The 26,520-nt window shown below is 36.9% G+C and overlaps 2 protein-coding genes across 2 annotated transcripts; both read left to right on the top strand.

Moving 5' to 3' along the window:
• LOC115804985 (H-2 class II histocompatibility antigen, I-E alpha chain-like) lies at positions 1 to 7,587 on the top strand. The gene is made up of 4 exons (XM_030765474.1): positions 1 to 40; positions 5,506 to 5,754; positions 6,798 to 7,079; positions 7,478 to 7,587. The coding sequence occupies exons 1-4, from the start codon at positions 1 to 3 to the stop codon at positions 7,585 to 7,587; spliced, it is 681 nt and encodes a 226-aa protein (XP_030621334.1).
• A 410-nt stretch (positions 7,588 to 7,997) lies between these two features.
• LOC115804974 (HLA class II histocompatibility antigen, DRB1-11 beta chain-like) lies at positions 7,998 to 26,354 on the top strand. The gene is given in 7 exon segments (XM_030765465.1): positions 7,998 to 8,024; positions 8,325 to 8,395; positions 13,344 to 13,627; positions 13,783 to 14,064; positions 14,464 to 14,643; positions 14,847 to 14,885; positions 26,041 to 26,354. Coding segments are annotated over 7 exon segments (1,197 nt in total).
• Positions 26,355 to 26,520: the final 166 nt, after the last annotated feature.

Raw genomic sequence — 26,520 nt, 5'->3', positions numbered from 1 at the left:
ATGTGGGGCAAAGCTCAGAAGCCCAACGATCTAGATCAGGGTAAGACATAGCATTTATCATGTTAAATTACAGATCACAATTGTTCAGCATGATTTGTGGAATACTTAACGACGGTAAAAACGGCTAACTGTGAAGGGACTACTTTTTAGTTGGGCGCCAGATGCCCTCCAGGAGGATCACAGAGAAAGAAAGAGAGAAGAGGGAAAAAATAAAGAAAATAGGCAAGTCTATTAGGCCACTTTTACCCCTATCAGACCGGCATATGTTGTCCAGAAGGGCCTAGATTCATATGCAGCCTGTTGCGAATAGCTCAAATTTCAGGGTAGTAACCATAAGGCATTTTAATATTCAAAGCAATATTACCAAAATAAAATGAAAACAGATTAAAGAAAATTAACAACACGTCAAATAATTAAATGTATTTTCAGGTTTTTAGAGGTCCAATTTGAGAATCGTCATAAAGGTTGGTCTGGTGGAAATGTCAAATGCTTGCATGGAACAGTAACAATACATTGATTGTTACCATTTGGTTTTTTTTTGTTTGTTTTGTTTTTTTTGTAGAATCAAGACGTCAGTTAACACAGTTTAGTTCTGAATGCAATACATAATGTTACTGATTCAGTTCACTGGTCTTATTTACATATATACGTGGGGCAGAACTTAACTTTCTTTTACCATGAGGAAATAAGGGAAAAGAGAGATAAAAAAAAGAAAGAAAAAAGAGAAGGGATCTCCACAAAGTTCGTCACTCCTAAACTGGACTCTCTGTGAAGAATCCACATATCCCACCCGATAGCATCAGCAATGAATGAAATCATTGCCTACTGTGGAAAGGGTAAGGGCTTAAAGTACACCAAGTCAGATAAAAAATGTTTAAATTGTAGCCAACTATGCCACCCTGGCAATTTCAACCAGAGAATTTCAACCTAGTACTAACACGTAGAACACAGGTTTGTTGATACCAGGAAGCCAGAGACATGGTTTCAGGTGTAAAATTGAATTTTATTGACCAAGGGGGTAGTGGAATCACTGCAAAGCTGAAATCATACAAAAATATTCTGGCAACAATTCCAATGTAATGGTGAGAGAGATTTACTGCAGATAAAGTCAGCCCTACAGGTTACAAGGTGGGACAATGATTAGGAATTCTTTATTATAGAAATAGCCTTTAAAAGTGTAGCAGTACAAGAATATAAAATACTTCCACCAGCACACCATCTAAGCACTATCACACAATCAGACTTCCACTATCACACTATTATCATGCAAATAATTACCCACCCTTGCAACTGGAGTAAAAAAGGGCATTGACAGCAGAGCTAAGGTTTACCTTGGGGGAGGCAGACTAATTGGGAGATGTGCCCAGGTTCCACGGCACATGCACACTGCACGCACGGCACATGCACACTGCACGCACAAGCAGACCAATTGGGAGGTGTGCCCAGGTTCCACGGCACATGCACGCGTGCACGCACACTGCAAACAATAAGTGAACCAAGCCAAGGTGCTCCTGAAAATTTCACACTGTGAGGGGACACCACCAGTGACTAGCCTCCCCAAAAGGGGCATTCAGCTGCAGCCTGGGTCCAAGGGAATTATTAAATGAATAGTGGACACACCAGATCACATACCAGTTGGCACCAAACTAAACAAAACCAATAAATACAAATCCCACATCCACAAACTCATACAGAAAAGTGAACCAATAAAATGGAGAAAAAGAGAAAGGACACAGTTGAACACAACTGGGCCTGCGCAAACGTCGCGCACACCGGACAATAATGAGTAAGCGGAATACACTGCGCAGAGACTGACCTTTTAAAAATCCAGTCCTGGAGGGCCATGTCCTGTTGTTTTTCTTGTAGACCAACTAAATAGAATCTCTGATTGGTTGAAGAGTGTCCACACCTGTTTTCAAGGTGAAAATCAACAGATAACTAATAGATGAAAACAAAAATCAGCAGGACCCCGGCCCTCCAGGACCGGATTTTGTCACCCCTGTTCTAGAGTCAGTATAAGCCAACTAATACTGATGGAACATAAGCGAAAGAATAATAGAAACAAAAACAAAGACGGAAACTAATCAGAGACAAAAGAGAAACAAAAGAGAAACAAAACAGCAGCTTCAATCGCGATGAAGCACACCAATACCTATTGCCCTTGGCAGGTCTAATGTTACCCACGGTATGGCAATCGGCCATCAAGGACAGATAACCCCAGACAGTGCTATGGCAAGGCAGGTGAAGCTGAGGGTCAGTAGCAGAGGAACATACTGAAAGTCACGCTGGCAGTAACTACAAAAACCAAGCTTTCTAATAATGAAGGAACAGGTGGCGGAAGGGGCGGATATCCAGAAAGCAAACCCTCAGGTAGCGTTTACCTGGCCATTTTATGCACAAGAGCTTGTCAGTTATGCTAATTAGTTACCAGCAAACTGAACAATAGATGCACAGAAGGGGAGGTGACACTACCCGGCTACACATCCATGCAAGCTGAATTACTTATGGAGGGAGAGTTTAAGATGGAAGGGAGAGTCACCAGGGGAAAACTGGGGAAAAGACGGCAGAAACAGTGAGGAGTCGGGGCAACAATCCACAGCTGGGAAATGAGAACTGCAGACTTGTTTCTGAGTACTTTGACAAAATTGAATACTTAAGATATAAGAGCACTCTGAAAAAGTTCACTGGATACACAGAATATGGAATGTCATTGGAAAAGAGGCTGTAAATGCAAAGTGTGTATATTTTATTGGACACCTCCTGTAAAAAACTATGGTCAAGAAACATCAACTGAATGATTATGTTTAGTACTGAAATGTTTTATAGACATTATTTAGTGTTAATCACAGTACATGGACATAAATCAGTATCACTGCAATGGATAAAAATATCCAAATGGACACAGTTTGTGATGTATAAATCTTGTTTGGTTTCACAGTGCAGCCAGAAGTCGAGCTCAGATTAATCAAGCAGGCCAGTGACAGACATCCTGCCATTTTACTGTGCAGTGCCTACAATTTCTACCCCAAAGCTATCAAAATGACCTGGTTAAGGGACTTTTAACTGGTTACCTCTCATGTGACCTCCACGGAGGAGATAGCTGATGGTGATTGGTACTACCAGGCCCATTACCATCGGGAGTACAAATCAAGAGAGAATATCTCTTGTATGGTGGAGCATGCCAGCTTCAGTAAACCCATGATATATGACTGGTGTAAGAATACTTTAATACAGTTGCACATGAGTCAGATTTAGACGTTGTCATCATCCCTATATGTCCATCATGTTTACTCTGCCTGTCTGACTTCTGACTCTGCATTTTGTAAGTTTTGAAACCTTTGGTTATGTTTAACTTTAATAAAAATGAACACTGACCTGCAAATGCATCCAGCCTCTCTCTACAAGCGTGACAGTAATGCATAAGATTGACCCCTCAGTTACGTGATATGATTTCTCAGCTACGTGATTGAAAGAAACATGACCCAATCTGTTTGTTTTGTTCCTGATTATTAAGATCAGTTTTGTTTTTTGAGAGTCCAGTGGCATTGTTTTCTATAATTGTATGGGATGCCCCTGGTACTGTGTACCGGTAATGCGCTATACAGTAAATGTTTAAAAAACAACTTTATGCAAGCTTGCATTTCCAGCGGAAAGAATAAATTGATTCTTGCATGAGAAGTGAATATTTTGCTCCATTTTTTTCATAACAATCTCATATATTTCACAGCAGGTCCATCATGGTACGCCATATATAATGGGCTTGCAGGCTGAGATATGTGTATATTTAAAGGTTTTGTTGGAAAAAACATATGCATGTATGTTACACGTCCAAAATATCACAGCTAACAGAGATACCCCCTCAGAGGATTTTGTCTTGGTTTGTGTCAGTCTGGAGAGTACCTAAATCATCCCAAAATCTCATATATAGATCATCAGAATTCAAACAATAGTCTAAGTTGATGTATTGATAATATACAGAAATTGGGTCAGAATCTTGCTATGAACCATAGAGAGACTGTTGTCGAAGCAGAGATGGATACAGATACTGATGCACTTCAGAGACATCGCACACTTATAACTTGTCTTAATAAACTGACATTCAAATAACTGGCAAAGATTCCTGTTTTGTAATAAAAAGTCGAAAAATGTGGACTTTTCATGACCGCAGATAAATTTCAACTGAGAGGTGTTTGACATTATCACTGTGGGCTTAGATTGTAGCTGCATTCTCTGACCTGCCCGCAATCACCTACCACGGAAAACAGTACCATGGCTTACAAACAGTGTAACAGTGGTGTTACATAGTACTTGTTACGTTCACAAAGATGAATGTAATTTGATCAGTCACAGAGGAGTGCTGTCAGTTCAATTACCTTATCTTGCTATTTTCAGATAATTCAATGACAGGACTGACTCTGTGTGTGTGCGTGTGTGTGTGCGCATGAGTTAGTGATTACAGATGGATAAGCTAAACGATGGTTCGTGAATTGCACAAATATTGTTTAATGAAAGATTACCACAAGGTGGCAAAATACCACACAAAATAACAAGAGATATACATATAGTCGACATTTTCTGAAGAACTACTGTGTAATCACCAGAGCCACACATATCGCTCATTTTCCCTCATCAGATCAGTTAACTACTCATAGTAAAAAAGGTCTTGTTCTATCCAATGGACATGGTCAGAAGATTGTGGTCAATATTCATTGCATTTCATTCACCAGATTCATTCCATATTGTAATATTCCATACTAGGTGCCAAAGTGAACAACAGAATCATAATTATCCCAATAATTCTCATAAAAAGCGTAGAATGCATGGAAGGGTCTGTAATGAGAGAAAAAATAGGTGGGGTTTTTATGTATTGGAACAATACATCCAAGATAACAATAACCAGATGTACATAGCTTGCTTGTATTATACTTATAATATTTTGTTTTATGGTCTTCTATTCTCTTCGGTATCAGTGTTCAGTATCAAAAATTTAGGCCCCTAAAAAAATTCTCACATTCCACACTGAGCAATAACTTAGCAACAGCAGCATCAGAATTAACCTAATAATCCCATTGGCTGATGGAAATCAGAAATTTGTGATAAGGAAATGTGTTTATGCTCTTCAGACAACCTTTACTTTGCTGGTGCTCTGCATGACCGTTACCGTTAGCTGTACTGTCACATAATGAGGTTCTTGACTGTGATTTTCATCTGTATACATTTCTTCTTCGTGGATACCAGGCAGTGTGAGTACTGGAATGTTCATTATATGGTTAAAACTTGTTGTTCAGAGAACTAGAGAATATATAACCATAATAAACATCAGAAGTGTTGTAGAATTTCTGCTTCAGCTTTGGAGAATGAGGAATGATTCTCTATCAGACTGGTAAAGAATTACTTAAAGTAAAAATGAAAAGGACCAGTCACTCCATTTCTAAGAAAAAGAATATTGTGACGATGTATTCCAGTTCATTTTCTAAACTGGTTATTCTCCCTTCTGTTTTGCAGATGTTCATGTTTTTGACACAGAGGAAATTTGCAGTGACACAGCTGATGCTGATGAATTAACCGTTCAGTATGATGAGGATGAAATAGGTTATATTGATTTCAAGTCTAAGGAGTCAGTACTCACACTGCCAGCTTTTGCAGATCCCATTCCTTTTTCATATTACTTTGATGCATTAGCTGAAATTGCAGACTGCCACAACCGGCTACAGTCAGCAAAAGACAACTACGTGAATCCACCTGAACAAAATGGTGAGGTAAAGTTTTTGAAAAAACAACATATTACAGAGATAGCATACTTTAAAGGGAAATTTTTAAAATAATGCTGTATCTGTGCTGACATATTATATACTGCAAATAGAGTAGTGTTAAATTAACTCTGAAAATGTGAAATTAACACTGTTTGTGTAATCTGCGCTGTGTTAGTTCAACAGTCCCAAGTTCATTTAATATAGGCAAATTTCGATGCAGAACAATTCTATAAAACTTTACACTGCCTCACAAAACATCCACATTCTCTTCAATGTTAGATGTATCAATATCTATTATGACACCTGTAATGTAGATACTAATTTAGCGACTCATTCAAATCACATTATCAGTTATTAAGTTCTGACTCTTAATGCATTATGATGATAGATAATTGCTAAATTAGTCTGTGGTGACTGATAATATCCTTATTAAGAATCTGAACAAATCATAACCTGTTTATTTTTCAACCCAGTATGTATTTTCATCCTATGTGGCCAAATCAGTTTTAAGTAAAATATTTATAGGCCAGTACTAATAATAAGTCTATGAATATATGACTTATACAGGCACTTTTCCAAATCCCCAGGATGCCTAACAGACTAAAACTGGTAAAATTTCACACAAAATAAATACAGTAACATAGAAGAGATATAAATGCAGTGTAATAGAATACTAAACAATTGGCCACTGCATAACTTGCATAGGGAAGTACCAAAAATCAAACAGTATGCCTAGTACCACTCTGAACTGAATGTTAAGCAATAAGCTTAGTACAAACGAAACACTGCTTATCGCTTAACTAAAATGCTAAAATCTGGTGTATTCATCAAGTGAGAAAGATTTCATTAGAGGTGGTCTTGGTTCCCTGCTTGTCAAAAATAGGGGAATTAGAATGGAATTTTGAAAAAGTTCAATACAAGTTTAGAAAAATCAAGAAACATGAAGGAATTTCATCAATTCTATCCATATGCCACTTGGCTAAAAATGAATCTGTGAGGTTAATACCTGATTTCATACATGACTGATTCTAACATTGCTTGCAGATCCTCCCTATACCATTATTTACTCCAAGGATAATCTAAAGGCAGGCAAAGAAAACACACTGATCTGCTATATGACTGGATTCTACCCTCCTGCTGTTAAAGTAACATGGACAAAGAACAATGTGAATGTCACAGAAGGAATGACTCTGGGTCGCTATACCATTAACGATGATGGCACCTTTGCTGTGTTCTCTTCTCTGAGAATCACTCCAGAAGAAGGGGCCATCTACGCCTGCACTGTTGAGCACCAAGCTCTTCTCCAGCCCCAGACCAGAGAGTTGGGTGAGACAATAAATTGGTCTGATGTTGTATAGGTGCTTTATATTTGTATTGTAACACACATTTGTACAGAATTGAAGAGAAACTTCCTTTGAGTCTGACAGTTCGGAAAACCATATGCATGTTCAACAAATCTATAGTCGGAATTGCAGCCGACTTCTCTGAAATGAAATTTAAAGCAAGTATTTACATACTCATGTGGTGTTGAGGCACCTCATAGAATTGTAAAATAGTTAACAATAGACTCTGCATTGTGTAACATAATAAATAATAAACGTAACGTAATTTCATTCAAGGCTTTGTGTGTGTGTGTGTGTGTGTGTGTGTGTGTGTGTGTGTGTGTGTGTGTGTGTGTGTGTGGACGTGCATATGTATGTGTGTTTTTTGTTTTGTTTCTACAGATGTTGAGATAACCGAGCAACTTGTTGATAGCTCGTCATTGTTTTGTGGACTGGGTGTAATTCTAGGACTTCTGGGTATGGCTGTTGGTGCATTTTTCTTCAACAAATGAACAACTTAAAGGTGCAAATAACAGGTGTTTACAATCTGTTACAACTGAATAAAATGATTTTTGGTTTTAAATGATGTGTTAACCTATGCATGTCCTTACTGTACATTCTGTGATTTGTTTCAGGGTTGATGATAACAAAGAATGGTCTTTCAAGCTATATGTAAATGATATAAAACATCTTTTAGACATTTCTGAATACACCTCTTACAGTGAAAACACCAACAGCATTTTCTACCAAATATGGAATTTCCAGTTCTGTTCACTTTGTACAAAACAAACATCTCCCATAAAAATGTACCAACAAATCGGGACGTATCATATATGAGGGCTGTGTTTTGTTTACCAAAGCAATGTGAAATAAGGACTAATAACCAGATCTAGAATGCTTTAGTCAGTTGTCTAATTTGCTCATGTGTATCTTTAGACAGCAGTGGACAGTAAGTCAAATATTCAGGGCCATATAGTGCCTCTATTTGAGGCTTTTAGGGAATTCTGCTATTTGCTCATAATAACAATATCGTATGTTGTTTCCTTACAAGACCGATTAAACAAATTAAATTAAATACAGCTGCAAGCAGCAATTCTGGGGTCTAAGCACACTTAAGCTAATTGGGGGTCTTTAATTTCATGCACTAAAAGTCTGTGATGAAGATTTTTCATTATACAATGAAAACCATTTATAGTGATCATGTCTGTCCGGGTGAAATTGATCACTATAAGCAAACGATCATTATAAGCAAACGATCATTATAACCGATTTTTTTTCTTTTTCTTTATTTCTCATACAGATTACCATCTAATTGACATTTGTATATTTATTACATGAATACAAAGTAATGAAATGGACAATGTCGCTATTTACAGAATTTTGTTGACTCTTTCAAAATACAGTAGGCCTACAGCTGTTTCAAACACTTTTCAAATTACAGTACTGTAAAAATTAAATTACTGAACTGTGTATAATTCAAATACAATATAACACAATACAGTACTGTATATAAAACATTGTACTTCAAATTGAAATTAGGCTTATTGTAGGATTATTGTAGGATAATTTTTATTTTTCACGAGTAGTATGTAGTGTGCCATTTCGGACACAGCCACAGTTTCGTAGCTCCCCGAATGCGATGGTTTACATTACTTACTGTCAACACAGTTTGTTAGAATGGGTCTCACGATGCACCCGTTCCAAATTTCATAAGTCACCAGGTCACCAAATGGCATACTACATACTACTTGCATACTAATTTTGACGTAAAAGTAGTATGCAGTACGTGAAAAAAAAAATTTTGCAGTACACAACAGTTACCCGGATGATGTACTACTCTGGCGAAAATTTGCAGTATACAACCGGAGCTCACTTCGTCGGGTACTGCATCCCATGAAGCAACGCGGTGACTTCCAACTGTCAAAAAATTTTAAAAACATGGCGGATAGCAACAGAACCAGCTTCAACTTCAACTGCAGCTGCAGTTCCAAATATAAATGTATCAGTTGCATATTTTGGTGTAAGAAGAATTCATACACTTTCTTATAGGGCCACTTTTGATACATATTTGTGGTTGTCGTGTGTTGTTTGATTTTAACAGAACAGATAGCCCAACCAATAGCAAACGTGTAGTACACTACACGAAAGTTCTCATAATTGCGTACTACACTGTATACTAGTGTGTGTAGTAGTGCTCAGTACGCAGTGTATACTAGACTAGTATGCAGTATGCAGTACGCTAGTATGCCATTTCGGACACAGCCACAGAGGGAGAGCGTGGGCGGAGTCGCACGGAGAGCGTGAGAGAGGAGAGATGCAAACACTGGCATGGCTTTTGGGAAGAAACAGGCTAAGTAATGTAATATCAAACTATACTGATATAAATGGTATTGTCTCATCCTACATCTCGTTTGAAGATATATGGATATACCTTAAAAAGTCCATATACCGCCAAGCCCTAGTTTTATATAGTTCTGTGTTGATCAGGCTAGTGGTTCAGAAGCATATGGCTATTAAATGTCCAAAAACTCATTATGCCACCATTGCAATTTGACTGACACATAGCTATATGTTATTTGGTGTAGCAACTATTCCTTCGTAATTTAGATAGAACATACCCTAAAGGCCTTACAGGTGAACTTTTACGGTTCATGAAAGTATATTTTTCATTTCATTAGCTCAAAATCCAGTCTGACAGACTTGAAAGGTTCAAGAGGCAAAGTTGTTCCTTGTGATGAGGGGAACCTGTGTGCCAAGTTTCGTGACTTTTCAACAAATGGGTCAATGGGGGCTGCACTTTTCAAAATGGCGATTTCAATCCAAGATGGCCGATCAGGTCATGCGACCTATGGATGCCATATTGTAGGCAATTGTTCAGGAAATAACCCTGTACCATCCTACCGAATTTGGTGACATTTCGATGCACAGTTTTGGTTTTATGGGCAAAATTGGAAAAGGTTTGGAAGGATAATAACAATAAAAAAAATAATAATAATACTCGAGACTCCTCCCCCAGCCAATTCCCTAATTAGAGCTAGGCTACATAAAGCACCTAGTAGTATGTGCTTCCTTTTTTTTTTGCTCCTGTCCCTTTGTCTTTGCGTTGACTTGTGGTGCTTGGTGTTCCTGCATTGATCCCTTGATTTGACCTATTGGCTGAGTATGCTTAGTGTTTGAGCTTTGCCCTTTACAATAGCCAGTAGCCAATAGCCAATAGCCAATAGTCTGTTTAGCCAGTAGCCAATAGCCAATAGTCTGTTTAGTATCTGCTGGACCGGCATTTTGTACATTTTTAGAGTTTAATCATTGTTTTAGATCTTGTAAAGGCCTTTTTATTGAAGTTGTAACAGTTTTTTTTATTTATTTCCCTTATTCTTAAGTTTCTGTTATTTGGGTTATTTTGTTTATTTCTTCCCCAGCAGCTGCAGTCCCTGCCTTTTTCATTAGTTTGATTCTTTCCATAAGGTATTTGGTTTATTTTGAAAACTTGTCTCTGTCTTGTAGCAGTAATGAGTCTTGTGTGCTTTATTAATTTCCAAAACAAAACTCAAGGTTCCTCGAACAGTATTTCCTGGGGTGTAATTCCAAAAGTGGGGTTATCGGTCTTTTCCCCATTCTCTCCTTACTGCCCCTCGCCACATTTCCATTATTAATTACACTGTTTAATGATAACAGGAAAGGTTTCTTGTGGAAAAAGAGAAATTTTAATATATGTGTTAGTTTGATCCCAGATGTCAGTGTCCTGCATCTCATTTTTTACCAAAAAAAAACCCTAACTTTTTTATACATTTTAAAGTCCTGTTTTGTCACGCCTTGGCTCACTCTTTCCTGTGTTAATACTGTGTTGTGAATCCTGTTTCAAGTCCTGTAAGTTTCAAGAAGTCCTGTTTCATGTTTCGTGACAATAAAACTGGAAGAACTGCATCTAGAAATTCCTTTGAACAGTTTTCTTATGAGTTGCAGGGCTTTCTTTGAAAGTAAACCTTAAGTCGTCTTAAATTTTACAAGCCCTAAAGCAGCACCTATTTGTGTCGTTGGAATCTTGTCTAGTAGAAAATACAGCACCACGATCTACTTTTCCTGTGCCCTACAGACAATAGTATTAAACTGGTATTGTGAATTTTGATGTCCATTGGACTTAAGGCACAAAAGAGAAGTTGCAGAACTACTTTTTTAGCATTTTACAAAACGGAGACAAACATAAGAGGATAAATAGTTGAGACTACATGCAAAAAATGTGGTGTTAAACTTTAAATGTTAATCTAGATTAGTATAACTAAATACCATCATCTGGCCAAACCATACTGAAACTGATTCAATGTGTTTGATCCATATTGGATTCATAAGGGGTTACTGCATGGAAGAGTTATATCTTAATTTCTCAAAGGAATATGCCTATGTGTGTTACTTGGCCTGACACTCCGGGATTTCCCATGGAAACCGATCTCAATGACAAATTTTAGTCTCACTGACTGTCTCCATAATTTACATACAAATCTAGGCCTCATCTGAAGTATGATTCATGAGTTTTTCCAAAACCAAGTAAATATATAAACGGCAGTAGCGTCATTATGACAGTTGTGTCATTATTAAGTTTATCCGTTGTCTTACACTTCTTATGACACAGGAACTCAACATTCATGAGGTTACTGAGGCAAAAAAAAAAATGTAATCCTGAGGATGTTTTTCTGCCATAGGTAAAATCTCTCTCAACTCTGTGTCTATTTTTGTATAAAGGAAAAACGGAAGGACACTGGCACTTTATACCCTTAATAACCATATATCAAGCAATTTCCATGTGCATTTTTATGTTCCTACTAGCTACCCCACATAGCATTTTGGTCCTATAAGATCGACCAAAATATGCTACCAGGCCTTGTTTTATTCATAATATCTTCATGTCCATTGGGGGCAGAGACCACAAATATTGGCACAAAATTAATATTAGATTCTATTTGTGGAAAAAAATAATGATTGACATCATATTGGTGCTAAAATGTGGGTTTGTCGTACCATCAATGTTACGCTCGTTTATGAATTTTGTACTTTTTCCAAATCCAGGGCCTTATAAAATGGCACACGACACAGGCTTTTAATGGTTTCAGCATAAGGAAAACATGTTTGTCTGCCATCCAACAAAGTTTGTTGAGGCTACAAACAAAACTTTTCACCATATTAACCCACAAACATGTCTTCCCAGATGAGGCCTTTTTTGAGGCTAAAAAAATGAAATAATATCAAGGGTTGAAAAAATATGAAAATATAGGATGTCAACAGAAATATTTTTCCAGGCTTGGTTTTGGGACCCATTCATGATATAGACAAGATTTTAACAAAATCTGAGATTTGATATCTGATTTGACACAGAATTTCGTATTATATATATACACACACACACATATATATGCATATATACACAGTATATATTCCAGCCAGAGTAATTGGTATAATGAACAACAAGAGAAAACTAGAAATCAGGGGAGATAGAACATGCCCAGTCTGGTGGGACTGAAACTACCAGCTGACTGGACACAGGTGTTATAATAATACAAGATTCCCAAATGTACGTTCCTTGTCTTAATGAAACCTAAACAAGATAATATATAGGTTGGAATTGCAAGAGAGAGCAAAAAAGCTGCATGGTGATGAGTGACTCATTTTTTGCATTGCACTGGATTGGTCGGTGCGTGTAGGCTCTTAAGAGCGGAGACTTTCCTCAGGCATCATGTTACAGTAGACTAGTTCAGTGAATGCACTCAGGCTGGCAAAATGCCCCAACTGGGCCTCCTTCAGATTTGCATTATAGTTTTGCTCCCCAGTTTATCTGGAACTGGTAAGTTCTATAAATATCTAACATACAATATCTAAAAACTAAATTTACTTACTACGGATTTCATTGAATTTTTTTAGATTAAATATTTTTATTGGAGGACGGTCTCTAATGAACCAAACATTTGTCATATTGTTTTATTAATATATTGGTAGAAAAAATTAGGTTGGTGAAGCATAGCACTGAAGAAAAAGTGTGATATGATGTTGGTCATTACTGAATTTATGTATTCAGTGTCATAAAGTATCACAACAGTCAGTGATGTTTTGTTTTTTCATTTGTTTGTTGTGATGGTTGTCAAGGCTTGTAGAGGCTGTGGTTTTAGAGGCTTTCCTAATCAAACTATGACATTTGTTCGTGTGTCAGCTGCTGTTATTCAGCCCCTCAGTTGTCGACTATCATTGGGCAACATCATATTTGCAGTGATAGTAATTTGTGGTTCTCTTTAACAGAAGGGTATTATACATACCGGAGGGTACGGTGCGCTACCTGGGACACGGAACTGTTAACAGGGGAGTTAATTATTTCTGATTACTTCAACAAGATTGAATACTTAAGATATAACAGCACTCTGAAAAAGTTCACTGGATACACAGAATATGGAATGTCATTGGAAAAGAAGCTGAACAATGATACTAACTATCTGCAGGGGATGTATATTTTATTGGACACCTTCTGTAAACACTTTGGCCTTGAGTACCATTCGCATGTAAAAAAGAGCGGTGAGTTAAACCCAAGGAACATCTGAATTGTTCAACAGACATTATTTATTCAGTGTTAATCATAGTATACGCACACTAAATCAGTATTACTGCAATGAATAAAAATATCCAAATGCACAGACTTTACAATGTAAAAATCTTGGTTGGTTTCACAGTGCAGCCAGAGGTCAAGCTCAGATTAATCAAGCAGGCCAGTGGCAGACATCCTGCCATTTTAATGTGCAGTGCCTACAACTTCTACCCCAAAGCTATCAAAATGACCTGGTTAAGGGATGGTAAACCAGTGACCTCTGATGTGACCTCCACTGAGGAGATGGCTGATGGTGATTGGTACTACCAGACCCATTTTCACCTGGAGTACATCCCCAAATCAAGAGAGAAGATCTCTTGTATGGTGGAGCATGCCAGCTTCAGTAAACCCATGATATATGACTGGGGTAAGAATACTTTAACGCGATTGCTCAGGTGACACATGAATAATGGTTGAACTGGATAATGATCAAGCACATTCCATTCAAGCAGAAAGGGCAATGCATTTACACCGTTTCCAAGACATTTTCATCTTTCCATATATCAGTCAGATTTAGTCATTGTCATCATCCCTATATAGCCATCATGTTATCTTTTGTTAATCATCACCAAAGACCTAGTGGACATCTGTTAGATTTGTAAAATTGTAAAATAATTAAGAATTTTGTTGGTAATTAAGAAGTATATTGCATACAGTAGTGTATACATAAAGGATAGCAAGAAAAAGAAATAAACATAAAAAGTTAAAACCAAAAAAATACAGTAAAATTAACTTGACTTCTTTCTACAAAATGTTAATCTGGTAGATCCTGGACTTTCTGGTGTGGAGAAAAAGAAGATTGCTGCAGGAGCCTGTGTACTTGTATTGGGGATGACAGTAGCAGGTGCTGGGCTGATAAACTATAGAAAAAAATACAAAGGTCAGTGGGAACTGAAATATAGAAAATCGGACTTTGAGGTGCAGCTCAAAAACTCTGATGTAATAAGTAAGAGCGCACAAATCACATTAAAAACAGGCTGCTATACTTTTTACTTGAAGACTGGGTGCATTGTAATTTTCGACACATTTTAGTTATTTGGATAGACTGACATGTTTATGTTGAACACTGAACAAAGTTGAAAACTGATTTTAAAAAATATTACTTGAATCTTGCTCATAAAGTGAGACTTTTTGTTGTTGTCTTTTCAGGACAGAACGTAGGACACATTTGGGTATCTTCATTTACAGGTGAGGCCATAGAAGGAAGGATACTGTATAATATAGTGGTACACTTTCCAGTCAGTAACCACTAATCTGCTTCTCTTCATTTCAAGTGAAAATTCAGACTAATATTTTTGTAAATTCTTACAGGATAACATCAGATGAGACAGTGAATGGATAACTACTTAATACAAAAGATGATGCTACAGTGCTACAATGACAGTGTTGTTTAAAGATCACTCAGCAACATAACATTTGCAGATAGATTATTGTTACATTAAAATAGTCAGTTTTTGCTAGAGTTTAATTATCTGTGTATATATATATATATATATATATATATATATATATATATATATATATGTCATGTCATTTCATGTCTATTTGATGATATGTGTCTATTCAAAGATGTGAACACAGAAGCAGCTGTTGGAAGAACTATATTTGTAAATGACATAGTATGTTTTGCATGAACTGATTCCAGTGCCCAATGACAAAGGTAACTGTGAAAAGGAATGTTTAGTAAAATAAAAGTACGTTCAGTTTCATCCTGGCAAGTCATTCTTATTGATTTAATATGTTGATATATTATGTATAACACAATGATCAAGGCAATGATTTTACAACGTTGTAATTGAGTCCATTACCTTTGTAAGGAGTCCAATATTTGACAAATTGATTACCAATTGTGCAATATGATTCACTTGTACCAAAATTATAATGGCATTGTTTGGACTGCTAAGTGGACTCAAGAACGATTTCATAAGAAACTAGACTAAAACCAAATACTTGTGGTTAACATCAGTCTAAATATCTCTGAATCTTTTGGGGAAGTTTGGGAATGCAGAGTGCGCAGTATATTTCGATCCTACTCATCTCTTGAAGGTTTGGATGCGTTCATGCTCATAGAGGTGTCCAGCAAATACCATATGAACATTTCATTTGAGAACTAGTATATCAGCATTTCAAAGAGGACTGAAGCTCTTCTGAGGGCAGTGAGGGGCCCATCTCCATAGTACCTGCTTATTTATAGATATTCATAACCAGCTGTCATAATCAGTGGTCATACTCTTTATAGGAAAAAAAATTACCAAAAAGTCTGTCAGAGCCCGCTTAAACAAATCTTACTTCTCTCTGTTAAATCTCCGCACTCATTGAAAAACAAAGGCCTAGGTTGTCTAGAGCCGTTCCTCAAGTGGAGCAAACTATTTGAGAGACTTTTGTTATTGATGTGTAGCTACTCTTTCAGAGACTAGGAGACAAAATGAGTTCAGTGGTTTTGGTAAAGTGCATATGCATGAGCAGTAAAATAATAATGATAACAATAATGAGTAAAGTAATGAGAGACATAATTAGTAACGAGTAGTAAAAGGAATACATGGCTAGTTTGTAAACCAGCAAGAGCTTAAATGTAAAACATAGTAATACCTGGTATTATAACACAGAAACATAGTTCAACCATAATACTGCATCATAATTGAACAAATAAACAGTTGGTTAGTTTGTAAACTGAGAAGCGCTCTGCACAGCGGTAATAAAAACTGTGACTTGACTGCACAGATGAGAACTGTAGTTTCACAAAGTATTTGTTACACATAATTATTAAACAAAACAAATTTTACAAACATTTACTTTCATCTTAATTACTGCGAATGTGGAAAATGCTCATGAATGGCATCAGAGAGCCTAGGTCAATGAGGGGATATGGAGGAATGAGAGGATAGTTGGACAAAAGTTTGAATGGATGTCTACATTCACAAAAGAAGTAGACATGGGGCACAAATTCAGTTGTTGCTAATTGTTTACATGGCATTATTCTGTAGACTTTTATAGTCTCACTCAAAAATCTGGACCACTCAAAAAATCAAGGACTAATAATTAGAATTGAAACCCTGGCAGGAATCTGTAAACATGCATAAAAATATATCAACAAAAAGAAAAAAGTTATCATTTCTTTAAAAAAACAAAACAATAGCATACACACACTTGCTACACTCCTTTTACCTATGTGAAATAGCCTCCCTGCTGTGCTATCTGCTGTCTTTACTCCACCTGTAAATGCACAGCCTTTCAACCAAAACAGCAAAACACACATGCAGCTACTCTCCACTACCAGAGAAACAAGGTTATAAAAGCCTGTGAAAAAACACTACCTAGAGCACAAAGATTAGTATGTAGTCCTGAACTCAAAAGGTCCCCACACAACTCTGGTGGGACTTGAACCCATAGTCCTTGATGGCTTCACCACTTAGCTAGAAGTCCAACATGCCATCCATTGCACAGTTCAAATCCTGGTTTGAGGTTGTTGGAGAGCGGTCTGCTCCACAGTGCAGCTGTAGACATCTCCTGCCACAGGCATCATTGTGAGGGTTGAAAGGGTGAGGGTTTGTTGAACAAATACCAAAGTGATCTATTGAAATTGTCCGGAGCAGTTTACAGGATTACTAAGTAATATTAATCAAAAGCAAACGGAAGTAGAAGTAGATGGTAATTTCAGAAAAACATCAAATCAGACAGTGGTCAATCATTAAAATCACAAATACAAGGCAAAGATCAGAAGTCCAGCAAACTAGATTAGTGTCATACATAGAATTTATCACAGATTACAGATTACAACAGCTCAGCATGTGTGGCGGAATGCTCAATAATTCATAATGGGGCAACTGACAAAGAGTTCCATATAAATATTCCAACCAGAGCAACTGGGATGATGAACAACAGGAGAAATGTATAATCGGGGGAGGTAGAACATGTCCAAGCTGGAGGGACTGAAACAGCAGCGTGTTACGTTAATACAAAATTCCCAAATGTAACTTTGTTGACGTAATAAAACCAAAACAAAATAATGTGTAGGTTTGGATTGCAAGAGAGCGCAAAAGAGCTACATGATGATGAATGACTCCTTCTGTGAAATGCACTGGATTAGTCAGTGCGTGTAGGCTTTTAAAAGGTCTGTCTTTCTTCAGACATCATTATGCAATAGACTAGTTCAGTAAATGCACTCAGATCGGCAAAAGGTCCAAGCTGGGCCTCTTTCAGATTTGCGTAATAGTTCTGCTTTTCACTTCCCTGGAACTGGTAAGTTCTGTAAATATCTACCTTACAAAATGCAAATACCCACTCATTATTTCTATGAAAAGACTGGAAATGCTTGAAAACTAAATGTATTTACAGTGTTTTCACTGAATTTATTTAGATTAAGTATTTTTACTGGAAGCCAGTCTTTGATGAGGCAATGATTTATCACATTGTTTTATTAATATATTGGTAGAAAATATCAGGTTTTACTGAAGAAAATGTATGATATGATGTCGGTCATTACTAAACATACGTAAACAACGTCAAATGTTATCCCAACATACAGTGATATTTTATTGCTATTATTAAATTGTTTGTTCATTTGTTTGTTTGGATGGTCATAGAATCCTCTTTAGTAACCATCATAATTAAACTATGAAGTTTGTTTAATGATCAGCATACATACTGGGTCCCCCCTGTTATTCAAAATCATTAGGCTACTTCATATTTGGAATGGTAGCTCATGTTTCCCATTAACAGCTGGATATTATTCATACTGAAAGGTACAATGCACCTTCTGGGATGTAAAAAGTTCACAGGATATACTGAATATGGAATGTCATTGGAAAACAGGCTGAATAATGACCCGAAGTACCTGCACAGTACTCAAAACGCTCAAAATTCAAAATTCTTTTTATCCCTGATTCCCTGGCTCCCGCTGAGCAAAAAAGTCAATGGGACCATTGTGTTTCACCATATTGGATTTCCGCCATTTCGAATTTTTTTTAAAACCTTTAAAATGTATCTCCTCCTAGACAGTTTGCCCGATTTGCCCAAAATTTGGTACACAGCGTCTTCAGAGCCATATCTTTAAAAGTTCTATAAGGAAAGATGCCGCGTTAGAAAACATGGTCACAGTTAACCAATGAATTTTTGAGGTGTGGCCTCAGTTCATATAATGAGGTGTAACTTCTGAATGCAATGTCCAATCATCGCAAAACTTGAGATATGGCATCTATAGGTCATGAGGCTTCAGCCTACCCACTTTGGTGTAAATTCACCAATAGAAAAAAATGGTTACTCCTAAACCTCTTGCCCGATCAAGTTCAAACTTTGGATGCGGTGTCTTGATCAAAAGTCCTAACAATGGCTACAAGGCCAGGTTGATGGCTTAAACAAGATGGCTGTCATCAGCCAATCAAATTTCAGCGGTCCTTAAACTGACTTGAATTTGACCTATCGTCATGAAACGTTACAGGATTGTTCAGGATGTGTCAAAGAGCAATCTGCATGAACATTTTTCCAATTGTCCAAATGGTGGCGCTATAGCACAATGCGAAAGATGTGCAGATTTAACAGGTTATAACATTTGACCTGTTTGTGCTGGGGACATGAAACCAGTTCTGTTCGATGCCTCTCCTCAAGAGGAACGAAAAAGCCTCTTGGACCAAAATGATCTGCCATACTGGATTTCCGCCATTTTGAATTGTCTGAATAACCTTAAAAACCTATCTCCTCCTAGGCGGTTTGGTCAATTTGCATGACATTTGGTACACTACTTCTTCAGACCACTACCTTTAAAAGCTCTATAAAAAAAAGTTGCTACGTTAAAAGGCTTGGCCACAGTAAGCCAATGAAATTTTGGGGCGTGGTCTCTATTGCTATAATGAGGTCTAATTCCTGAACCCAATGTCCGATCCTCACAAAACTTCAGATGTGACACCTATAGGACATGAGACTTAAGCCTACAAGATTTGGTGTAAATCCATCTATAGGTGGCGCTGTAGCACAGAAATGGTCCTACTTCCTAAACCTATTGACTGATGAACTTCAAATTTTGTATACCTTGTCTCTGTGAAAACATGAAATAAAATCTAGATGGACAAGGACATAGTTAAAACAGATGCCTGCCATCAGCCAGTAAACTTTGACCAGCCCTTAAACTATCTTTGCTTTGACATATCTGGAAACTTTGCAGGATTGTGTAGAGTGTGTCTGATAGCCATTCATATCAAAATTGATCCTTTACTTATCATAGGCTTTAACCTTTGACCTCTTTGATCGTTTCGCCTGAACTGCTTGGACCCCACTGATCACTGCTCGCAGCTATATTTACATTTAAGTTTATGTGCAAATAATGCATGCATAAGGAAATATTATTTAGTATGCATTATTTATTCAGTGTCAATCACAATATCTGTGCACTCAGTCAGTATTACTGATGAATCATAAATGTATTATGTTTATTATGGACAAATCTTAGGTTCTCTTATATTTTTAAGTGCATATTTATTTTATGAGGTTTGCTGAAGTTTAATTATCTCTTTTTTTAATCTCATGTCATGTCATGTTTATTTGTATATTTGTACATTTTACAATGCGTGACAGGTAATATGTTGAAAGATGTGAACACAAAAGCAACCGTTTAAAGAGTTATATTTGTAAATGCCATAGTATGTTTTGAATAAACTGATTCTACTGACTCTGCATGATGACAAAGGTAACCCTGAACAGGAATGTTTCGTAATAAAAAAAAGGACATTTAGTTTCACCCTGGAAAGTGATTCTTTTTGAGTTATGTTGATTTAATATGTTGACATATTCATATAAAATACAATGATTAAGAGTACGGTTTTCCATTGTAATTAAGTCCATTACCTTTGTAATGAGTCCAGTGTTTCACAAATAGATCACCAATTGTGCCATATGATTCATTTGGCCCAAAATTATAATGACATTGTTTGAGCTGCTAAAAGGACTAATGGATGATTTCATTAAAAACTAGACTGAGACCACATGCTTGTGAGTAATATCAGTCTAATCATCTTTGAATCTTTTGGGGAAGTTTGAGAGTGCAGCATGTGTAGCATATTTCCATCTTACTCATCTCTTCTCAGAACTAGCATACCAAAGATGACTGAAGCTCTTCTGAAGGCAGTGAGTGGCCCAACTTTATAGTACATACTCATTCATAAATATTCAGACAGTTGTCGCAGTCTTTTAAGAAAAAAATCACAAAAGAGTCTGTTAGAGCCCACTTAAACAAATCATAGTTTTCTGTTAAATCTCAACACTCACTGAAAAACAATACTGTTGAAAGGCCTATGTTGTCTTGAGCCCTTCCAGCAAATGATTTGAGAGACTTTTGATATGGAAATACAGCCACTATTTCAGAGATGGTGAGAACAAAGTGAGTTCAACCTCAGCAGTGGTTTGGGTAAAGTGCATATGCATGAGCAGTAAAGTAATAATAATGAGGAAAGTAATGAGAGAATTAGTAATCTGTGATAAGTTACCCTCTTTGAGTAACTACCAACACTCAAATTCACAAAGTACTTACTACTGTACTTACAACATCAAGAGGAAGTGCTTATATCATCATGTGCAGATGTGGGTCATGTAAAGCCACTACAGGCTTTAAATAGAGCTCCCAGCAATGTATGCATATCTAATTTGTGTTTGACGTATTTCCGTGCTCTGTATTTTTCCATTTATGTCAATCTAATCAAATAAATGTCCCCAGATTTATTCAGTGTGGCAAACTCTTTTCCACAGCGCTTTGAAAATATGTATTAGATATTTTTAACACATATCTTTCCCTCTGCACATGAACTAACCCATATGCAGATGGTAAGAGAATTTCACTTGTTTACTAGCTCAGTTTAAAGATCAAATACTCAAGGTATTGAAAGATGTATTAAATGATGTTCTCAGAATTAGTTTGGTGGCACCTGTAGTCTCACTGTATGTTACATAAAAAAACCCTTGTCATTCCTCTAAACAGGATTGTTATATCAGTTTGATATACTTCAACAATGTCTCTTTTTTTCTGTCTGTATGAGTGTCATGTTGTGTGAAGGACGCTGGATGCAAGTGAAGGTCAGAACTTTATTCAAACCAAACACAGGAAAAGACCTCCAAAAGACTTAGAAAAGCGGGTACAGGATTTCAGTCAAACAGGAAATCCAACACAACATAGTGTGAACACCAAACAACACAAGACAAAGAAACAGGAAACCACGGAGTACTTATACGAAACTAAACGAGGCTTAATGAACTAAAAACAGGTGAACAGAGCTGAACTTAACAGAACTAAACCAAATGGGGACTAAACCAAGAGACAAACAAGACTGAATCAAAAAACCAAGTGCACAACAGAACCAAAACTGGCCACTAAAGGGGGAAAAAAGAAACAAACAATAACAAAAGCATACAGGGCGTGACAATGAATGACTGTGATAGAAAATGCAGGAATAAATTCATTTTGAAGATGAGGAGGGATTCTGACAATCGTGAAGAAATCCTGTTCAGTATGCAATATATAAAAATGTTTTTGAATTGTTTCCTGTCTCCAAAATGATTTCTTCAGAGCACAAGCAGTGCAGCTATGGGAACCTGAATATCACCTTAAAGCCTAGTCTCAAAGCTTGACTCTGAGTTTCAGTCAGCACATTTTGCCCTCATGGTTGAGCATCTACTTGTGTCCACGTATATGTTCTCCATACCACCCTGCAGTGGTTACCTAACATCAATGATGAGCTCTGAGAGTCTGGTCCTGATAATGTATTATTAAATATTAGAGCGTTCAAACAATTAAAATAATTATTCGTGGGCAATCGCAGGAGTTTGCGTAGTTAATCTTGATTAATTCTGCATTTTGTATCTACTCAAATTTTACCCAAATGAAAGAGTATTCAAAATTCAATTTGTCCATAAACGTGAGTGAACAAAATATGCTTCATCCAAATGTATTTCTTATTTTCCAGCAAAACCGACCTCACCAAGAGGAGTTTTCAACAGCAGCTTAACATCAGACAATTCAAGATCAGGCTGCCAACATTATTAGTCTACTCAATAGAAACAACTTTCCCAATTGCATTAATTCACTCCGCAGGTTGGCCGTTTTGGATTTTGTGCGTTTTGACTGATTCCAAAATTTTAAATACTACTCTTAGATATACTTTTCCTATTCCTTCGCACTGAGCCAGTTGCTTAAACACACAAGTTTGGTTACAGCAGCTCGCTTACTGTGCAATATGCCCAGAGATGGAAAACAACCTCAAGGTACTGATGTGTCAGGTGACCTTGTCGACTAACCTACCTTTCCTTGCACTAAGGGTGATTCAAAGGGTCATATTAGGACTTGCATTAACAGCATTAAAAACAAATACTGGCTTAAAAAAAATGCGTTATGAACACGTTAACTTTGACATATATTTCAAGACCTGGACAGTATTAATTTTAGAACATAACTAGGTATGTAGTTCATTTTCTGTATACTTGTATGAAAAAGAAAGATGATTGGAGCAATCCCAACCAACAGAGTGGGAGTTTGCAGTAGTTCTGGATAATATCCAGATAAGCACATTGAGGGAGAGGCATTCTTTTGGGCATGATAATAGCATAAATATCTGCATAAAAATGATCACTCAGACCACAAACAAAAACAGATTACATGGTTATCAGGTAGATAATCAGTTAATTTTGAAAAACATCTAACTAACACATGGGTAGTAAAAGGAATACATGGTTAGTTTGTAAGCCAGGAAGACCTTAAGCTTAAACTTAAAACACAGTAATAACAGTAATACTTAGTATTGTGAGCCTGTGGAAAAAAAACATTACCTAGAGCACAAAGATCTGTATGTAGCCCTGAAACAAAAAGGGTCCCAGACAACTCTTTTGGGACTTGAACCCACAGCCTGTAAATGGCTTCGCATTTAGCTAGAAGTCCATAGCACTACTGAGAACCTGGTTTAAGGTTGCTGGAGAGCACTGCGCTGCAAAGTGCAGCCGTAAACGTCTCTTGCCACAGGTATCGTTTTGAGAGTTGAAAACTGGGTGAAGGTGTAATCACTGTTGGAGGAATACCAGATCAGACTAACACCCTCAGTAACATTCACACTGATTTTAGATTGTGTCACTTTCACAGGAGGGGGATAGATTCCAATTGCAAATACATGGATTTGCTGAACACAGATTCAATTTATTTCACTTCCATTTTTGGCCAAGCGGGACGCCTGGATCCAATTCCTGGTCAGTGGAGGATGGGCTTCTGATCCAGTGTCAACTTTCCACTCAGCCATGCTGCTAAACTCTATACTGACCATCAACAGGAGACAGCTTGAAAGGAACAACCTGGGAATTAAAAGAATGCTTCTTCTGAAAATGTACAACACAAAACATGAAACAGACCAGACTTTTCTACACCTTATGACAATTTTCACTGCAACATGGAAACATTCATAAAGTTGAGTCAGTTTTTGAGGGACAGCCTGCACATTATTGACTAAGGGTAAGGCCAGGTGAGAGAACATGTCCTCAACACCCTTCCTAACCCCATTGGTCGACTGCCCACCTCAAAGCATGACCATTTAAGAGAGAGATTATCACCAACACACATACCTCTTTGTGTAGAAGTACACGGAAGTACTCTCTTTTAAGGAGACCCATCTTATCTCTCGTGTTCAGCCGGAGAAAAATAGCGTACCACCAAGACTGCATGAAAAAAAAAAGTGCTACCAAACTTTATATGTCCATCTAGATGAGCAGAATCAAATAGAAGCATAATTTGGTCAGATCATACTAAAATTGATTCAGTATGCGTTTAGTATCTCATATCCATACTGAATTCTTGAGTTGTGACTGCATGGAAGAGTTACATTTACTCTCTCAAAGCACTATACTTATCATGTGTGTTACTTGGCCTGACAGTCAGTGATTTCCTGTGGGAACAAATCTCCAGTGGTAAATTTGAGTCTCACTGACTGACTCCATAATGTTACATACACATCTAAACTTCATCTCAGGGAGTGATGCATAAGTTTTTCCAAAATCAACAAAGTAAATAAGTGAAAATTGTGGGTTAACTATTTAAGTAGAAGTTATCACATTCATGGCCAATTAATTCACCTGTTTTTTGCTTTATTTTTTTATTTAAACATTTGTTTGAAATAGTGTGGCCACTTGATTTTAAACTGGACCATAAGGCTGTTTTCTGATTGCAATTAGTTCACTTTGGCTCCACCTTGAGACCAGCTGGTGGCCATGCACTTAATTACTATGCTTCACTGTCATACGAAATATTAAATATGAGATTAGATATCTCATACTCTGTTGTGGATTCAGTGAATACACTCAGATTGGCAAAATGCTATCTAACATACAATGCCTGAAAACTAAATTTGCTTACAACATTTTTCAGGCTAAATATTTTTATTGGAGGATGGTCTCTAATGAAGCAATCATTTGTCATATTGTTTTATTAATATATTGGCAGAAAACACTTGGTTGGTGAAACATGATACTGAAGAAAAAGCAGATTCTTCTGGGTCAATTTACAGGATTAATAATTAATATTAAATCAAAAGCAAATGGAAGCAAAAATAGGCAGTAAGTTCAGAGGACCATAAAATCAGACACTGGATAATCATATTGGCAGAAAACACTTGGTTGGTGAAACATGATGCTGAAGAAGAAGCATGATATGATGTTGGTCATTACTAAGACATAAGGATTCGATGTCATAATTTATCGCAACAGACAGTAATGTTTTGTTTTTTGTTTTTGTTTTTTTCATTTGTTTGTTGCAATGGTTGTGGAATTCTTTTTAGTGGCCGTCATAATTTAGCTATAATGTTTGTTTAATGATCAGCATACATATCAAGCCCCTCCGTTGTTGACTATTATTAGGCTGTATCATATTTGCAATAATAGTAATGTATGATTCTCATAAACAGAACGGTATGGTACGCTGCCTGGGATACGAAACTGTTAACTAGTGAGTTAATTATTTTTTATTTCTTTAAAAAGATTGAATACTTAACTCAGCACTCTGAAAAAGTTCACTGGATACACAGAATATGGAAAGTCATTGGAAAAGAAGCTGAACAATGATACTAACTATCTGCAGGGGATGTATTTTTTTTTTGGACACCTTCTGTAAACATTTTGGCCGTAAATACTATTCGCATGTAAATAATAGAGGTGTGTTAAACACAACTGAAATATCAACTGAATGATTGTTTAGTTCTGAATTGTTAAACAGACATTATTTATTCAGTGTTAATAATAGCATACGTACACTAAATCAGTATTACTGCAATGAATAAAAATATCCAAATGTACAGACTTAGCAATGTGAAAATCTTGATTGGTTTCACAGTGCAGCCAGAAGTCAAGCTCAGATTAATCAAGCAGGCCAGTGGCAGCCATCCTGCCATTTTAATGTGCAGTGCTTACAACTTCTACCCCAAAGCTGTCAAAATGACCTGGTTAAGGAATGGTAAACCAGTGACCTCTGATGTGACCTCCACTGAGGAGAAGGCTGATGGTGATTGGTACTACCAGACCCATTTTCACCTAGAGTACATCCCCAAATCAAGAGAGAAGATCTCTTGTATGGTGGAGCATGCCAGCTTCAGTAAACCCATGATATATGACTGGGGTAAGAATACTTTAACGCGATTGCTTAGGTGATACATGAATAATGGTTGAACTGGATAATGATCAAGCACATTCCATTCAAGCAGAAAGGGCAATGCATTTACACCGTTTCCAAGACATTTTCATCTTTCCATATATCAAACTGACATCAAACTGACCTGGTTAAGGGACGGTTAACTGGTAACCTCTGATGTGACCT

The sequence above is a fragment of the Chanos chanos genome, chromosome 1 (assembly GCF_902362185.1).
Source record: "Chanos chanos chromosome 1, fChaCha1.1, whole genome shotgun sequence".
Taxonomy (NCBI): Eukaryota; Metazoa; Chordata; class Actinopteri; order Gonorynchiformes; family Chanidae; genus Chanos; species Chanos chanos.
Note: the sequence above shows the minus strand (reverse complement) of the source record. Positions and strands in the feature narration are given on the sequence as shown.